The sequence below is a fragment of the Gekko japonicus genome, unplaced genomic scaffold (assembly GCF_001447785.1).
Source record: "Gekko japonicus isolate JY-2015 unplaced genomic scaffold, Gekko_japonicus_V1.1 scaffold8, whole genome shotgun sequence".
Taxonomy (NCBI): domain Eukaryota; kingdom Metazoa; phylum Chordata; class Lepidosauria; order Squamata; family Gekkonidae; genus Gekko; species Gekko japonicus.
Window position 1 is genome coordinate 1529421 of NW_015167057.1, and position 5825 is coordinate 1535245.

The window sequence follows — 5825 nt, forward strand, 5'->3', positions numbered from 1 at the left end:
GCTCGGCTGGTACAAGACACCCTCTATGTCCACCTGCAGCCGGGGCTCAGCTTGACGGGCTCCACACAACCCCGCTCCACGTATGTCCTGGCGACCTCGGAGGTCTACACCCTCATCAGCAAGTTGTACACCGACGCTGACGCCCACGCCCACCTTGATGTCCGTGTGCTGCTCACCAACATCCTCAACCAGGGCGCCACCCCGGCGGCACTCGGATCAGTGCAGAATCTCTCCCAGCCGCCCGAGGTGGTGCTCACTGACTTTGAGACTGGAGATGGGGGTCAGTCCAACCCGGTCAAGCAGCGCCTGGAGCGCTACGCCACCAGCTGCTACAGTTGCCGGCCCAATCTCATCTCCGTTTTGTTGTACCCGGAGTATGAGCTAGAGGCCGTCGACGGGGAGCTACCCCCACAGCCCGAGACCGGCACATCCGGAGAGCCTCTTGAGAGCTACAGTGATGTCGTCGTGGGGGGCACTTTTGACAGGCTTCACAACGGCCACAAGATCCTGCTGAGCGTGAGCTGCATGCTGGCGGAAAAACGACTCCTGGTGGGCGTCTCGGACAAAGATCTCCTGGAAAGTGGGTCTCTTTGAACCAAGTATGGGCCTTCTCCCGGCTCCCCCAAAACTGTTCGGAGAAACCAGGAACATTTGGGGGAGCACTTGAAAATATTCCCTATCCTTTGAATAGAGCGACCTAATTCTGTGAATGTAATTAGGGCTCGGAAAATCCCCGGGCGAGAGAGGCCAACTTCTGCAAGGCCTGGAAATGCATGTTGACATTTAAACGCTTTCCAGCCTTGGTGGAACTAACTGTTTCCAGTGAGGTTTATTCTCAGGGCATGGGGAAAAATCCATATTTCCAAGATGCAAGCACTAAATTTTTAGGAACCAGTTTATATTCTGGAGAAATGTTTCCGGATTTCTAAATATTGGCCTTAGATTTCTATCAGCCCTGAGATTTTTTTAACATATGGGGAAATTATTTTGAGACCTCTCTCTGTGTCTGTTAAGCCAGAACTTGGAACTTTTCCATGTTTTGTCGGGGTCTAAGATATGGACTGGGTAGTGAAGTGGTTATTTATTTATTCATTTATTTATTTCGATTTCTTAACCGCCCTTCCCCGCTTATGCGGGGCTCAGGGCGGTTTAAAGGTAAAGGTTCCCTTGCTCAAAAGCCAGTCGAATCTGACTCTAGGGTTGTGGTGCTCATCTCCGTTTCAAAGCCGAAGAGCCAGCGCTGTCCGAAGACATTTCTGTGGTCATGTGGCCAGCATGACTAAACACCAAGGCGCACGGAACGCTGTTACCTTCCCACCGAAGTGGTACCTATTTATCTACTTGCAATTTCTTGCTTTCGAACTGCTAGGTTGGCAGGGCGGTTTACAACAACATAAAACCCAATACAATTTTAAAACCAGTTAAAACTACAAAATTCCATATGAAAACATTCAGCATAAGTATTTAAATATTTTAACAAGATGGGATATTTCACATACAGATTTTTAGCACTCAGATTTTCATAAGGGGGAGGGGAGGGGAGGATGCTGGGCAGATGTAAGGGAACCGTCGCTGGCCTCAGCCAAAGGCCTGGCGGAACATCTCTGCCTTGCATGCCCTGCGGAACTTTAATAGGTCAGACAGAGCAGGGCACGGATGTCATTTGGCAGAGAGTCCCACCAGGCTGGGGCCAAGGCTGAGAAAGCCCTGGCCCTGGTTGAGGCCAGCCGGATATCTTTGGGGCCGGGAATCACCAGGCATAAACATGTAATGAGTTATTTTGTCTGAGGGTACTGAGGCTTCTGAGTGAGGGGGGAAGTGCTCCAAACCTCCCTCCAATTTCTGAATGCTTAGCAAATACTCTCAGAAGGTTTGCAAGGGGTGGTGGGAACAATGCTCCCTCTAAGCTGCGGAGTATTGTGAGCAAAAATTCTACTTTGTGAGCTACTGGCAATAAAGTTGTGAGCGAGCAATGTGGCTCATTTGGCAGAGAGTCCCACCAGGCTGGGGCCAAGGCTGAGAAAGCCCTGGCCCTGGTTGAGGCCAGCCGGATATCTTTGGGGCCGGGAATCACCAGGCATAAACATGTAATGAGTTATTTTGTCTGAGGGTACTGAGGCTTCTGAGTGAGGGGGGGAAGTGCTCCAAACCTCCCTCCAATTTCTGAATGCTTAGCAAATACTCTCAGAAGGTTTGCAAGGGGTGGTGGGAACAATGCTCCCTCTAAGCTGCGGAGTATTGTGAGCAAAAATTCTACTTTGTGAGCTACTGGCAATAAAGTTGTGAGCGAGCAATGTGGCTGCTGCCTAAATTAGTTGGCTCGGGAGCCCTCCTTCTTGAGCTAAGACAAAAATGTGTGAGCCAGAGGCTAAAAAACTGTGAGCTAGGTCACACTAACTCAGCTTAGAGGGAACACTGGGTGGGAATCACACCACAAACGGTGCGGTCCAGGATCTTGAATTAAACCAAAGCGAAGGCTGTGATTGGAGGCTGGAAAATGACATGTACCTGGTAGCCCAAGTGCAGACGGGCCCATCTGCCGCTGGTGTCTAGGAGTTTGAAATACCCATTCAGCCCTATTGAAGTTTGCCTGCTATGCTACCATCAAATGTGTAGGAGTCCTGTCAGGAAGAAGGAAGCAGTAGCTCTATTCAGTCTTCCATGTCTGTGGACAACTGTTTTGGATTTGGCCCTAGAGACTTTGAAATAATTTCGGTTTTTATGGGATGGAAATTGTCATGGAGTCTGGAGTTGGAGAGAAAACGATGAAGGGGTTGGAGAATCTTCTCTTCCAGAAAGTTCTGAAAAAGACGAGGCCTTTTAGTTTAGAAAGAAGAGGAATAAGGGGGCATAACCCAGGTTTATAGGAGTATGAATGGCAAAAATGAATAAAGAGGGGGGGAAAGTTTCCCTCAGTCATAGAAAGCAATGGATTATCAGGAAGATTAGGAAACATGATTTTTCTCCCCTCAGACCTGACCCTGGCTATTATTTTTTGAAGTTTCTAAAAAAATTCTTGCGGAAGGGAAAGAATACACCAGATGAATCCTAAAACATATTAGTCATTGCGCTTTGAGCTTTATAAGTGAGATTTACATTCTGGTGGGTTCGCAGAGTTGCTGCTCTGGGTCACCTTTCCCCCAAACCCTGCAGATTAGAATTCCTGTGGGAGGAGTGAATCGGGGGAGGGGCAGCAAAATGCGAAGCATTCAAACAGCGGAAGCCCCCTCCTTTCCTCCTTTCCTGCCGGCTTCCCCCACAGCAGCAGCCAGATGGGGGAAGAGCGAATCCTGGATGAGGATCCCTTTTCCTTCTCCTGCATCTTTCCCACACAGAGACCAAGAAGGAAGCAGGAAGTCCCTGTTAAAGACATTGGGCCCTGTTTTCTAATCTGTGTGTTGCTACTGGGAGAAGGCGTGGCGTGTGCCAGCGACAGCCAAAGAAGTCTTAAACCAGAGCACTGACGTTGCTTGCTTAAGACTTTTTTCAGATATAGTAAGCAGCTCTGGCACTCTGATTTGGGAACATTCCTGAAGTCTGCATTCAGGCACCACAGCAAACGTGGTTTGTCCATGAGACATCCAAACATAGTTTGTTTTTGGTGCGTTCCCCTCCCCTTATGGCCTGAGCATGGTTGAGGGCTTCCTGGTTTTGCCAGCTAAATTCAAGCTCAACTTTGCCGGGATGTCCAAAGGCAGGTGAATTGGAGTTTGTTTCCTTCCCACAACAAGGCTGCATTCCCATGATTCCCCCCCCCCTGTATTGCTGTGGGTTGGTGTCTCGTGCATAAGACAGCAGACAAAATAACCTGGCAGGCATTATTAGGTTCAACAAGTAGCTGGCACTAGGGTTGCCAGGTTCCCCCAGGCCACCAGCATGGAATGGGGGGCAGGGTTGCCAGATCCAGGTTGGGAAAGTCCTGGATATGTGGGGTGGAGCGTGGGGAGGGCAGGGACCTCAGTGGGGTACCATGCCATAGACTTCACCCTCCAAAGCATCCCATGTTCTCCAGGGGAACTGATCTCTGTAGTCTGGGGATGAACTGTAATTCGGGGGGATCCCCAGGCACCTCCTGGAGGCTGGCATCCCTTGTCCGGTGCCCAGAGTTTCCATGATGGACAGCTTGCCCTTTCCCCTGAGCTGCTTAGTGCGATAGTCGCTTTTGCTTGACAGCGAGGTTCTTTGCGTGTGTGTGTGTGGGGGGGGCGGTCATTCTGAAAGCTAGTGGGGACTCCTACCCCTCTCAGCACCTCGTTGTCATGGATGCCACAACTGTTCTTCCTTGCTCCCTTGCACGCTTTACTCTGCATCACTTTTCAGCTCCCCTTCCCATCTCTGCTGGAGGAAAAATCTTCGGGTTTGAGGAGAGCTCTTTTGCCACCAAGTCACAGCTGACTTATGGTGACCCCGGGTGGGGTTTTTAAGGCCAGAGACATTTAGAGGGGATTGGCCACTGCCTGGCTCTGCATAGCGACCCTGGACTTCCTTGGAGGCCTCCCATCCAAATGCTAGCCAGGGCTGACCCTGCTGAGCTTCTGAGAACGGACAAGACCAGGCTAGCCTGGGCCATCCAGGGCAGGGTCTCCAGACACTGCAGATTGTCGAATCCCTGGATTTTCCTGATGGGGTAAACTGTAGATGCTTCTACGTGGAGCTCTTGGCCCCTGCCCCCTTTTATTTTGACTTCTATACCACACTGTTGTGCTTCTGCCAACCTTCCAGGGACCTTGCTGCAGGTTCCCCAGTGCTGCTTTGGTATAATCTGCCCTGAAAGGTTGCACCAAAAATGGATTGGGGGAAGATACGGATGGGACAGTGTCGGTTTTGCACCTCCCCACATACACCCACTGCGTGTCTGCCATCCCTGCCCCACCAGTGGGATTTTTGCCAGGTTTTTAAAATTATTGGTCATCGGTATGTCTACTGTACCTAATACTGTACTGTCAGAGGGTAGCCGTATTGGTCTGCAGTAGAACAGTTTAAATTTGAGTCTAGTAGCACTTTAGAGGCCAACAGAAGTTTCGGTGTATAAGCTTTTGGGAGTCGAAACTCTCTTCATCAGCTCTGCTCGTGTCTGACGAAGGGAGCTTCGACTCTCGAAAGTGTACACCCTGAAACTCTTGTTGATCTCTAAGGTGCCACTGGACTCAAATCTCACTGTAATGCCATAGTGGTATACCAGCTACTGCTAAGAATTGAAAACAGAAAAGGTCGGGCTGGTGGTAGGAGTGGGGTGGGAATGACAGGTGGGAAGGGAAAGCACAGAGAGAACCTCCGTGCAGGGGCTCCATTGCAGTGAGAGCGGAACAAAGGGATCGGCCCCGGGCAGAAGCTACCTGTAGATCCAGTAAACCAAAGGAATGAATAAAACACTGATTTGCAACCAATGCTCCCTCTAAGCTGTGGAGTCTTGTGAGCAAAAATTCTACTTTGGGAGCTACTGGCATTAAAACTGTGAGCGAGCGACTTGGCTGCTGCGTAAATTAGTTTGCTCTGGAGCCCTCCTCCCTGAGCGAAGACAAAAAGGTGTGAGCCAGAGGCTAGAAAACTGTGAGCTAGCTCACACTACCTCAGCTTGGAGGGAACACTGTTTGCAACTGTGATAAGTCCACATGGCTGGATTTGGCAGTGGGGGCAATAACTCTGTAGAACCCCCCCCCCCCCCTTGGGCTATCTCCTTTGTGTGACCCCCCCCCCCCCTTGGGCTATTCCAGTTTGGTGTAGTGGTTAAGAGTGATTCCCGGCTCCTCAACATGCAGCTGCTGATGTGACCTTGAGTTCTCTCAGAGCTGTTCTCTCACGCAGTGTTCCCTCTAAGCTGAGTT

General features: G+C 50.4%; 1 protein-coding gene across 1 annotated transcript in view; it reads left to right on the forward strand.

Annotated features, from left to right (window-relative positions):
* Positions 1-5825, forward strand: part of COASY (Coenzyme A synthase) — a gene marked incomplete at its 5' end in the record, with an annotated part of 16747 nt that continues 10922 nt past the window's right edge. The window contains one exon of the mRNA XM_015412426.1: positions 1-580. Coding sequence (XP_015267912.1) covers positions 1-580 — 580 coding nt within the window. The remainder of the gene's footprint in view (positions 581-5825) is intronic.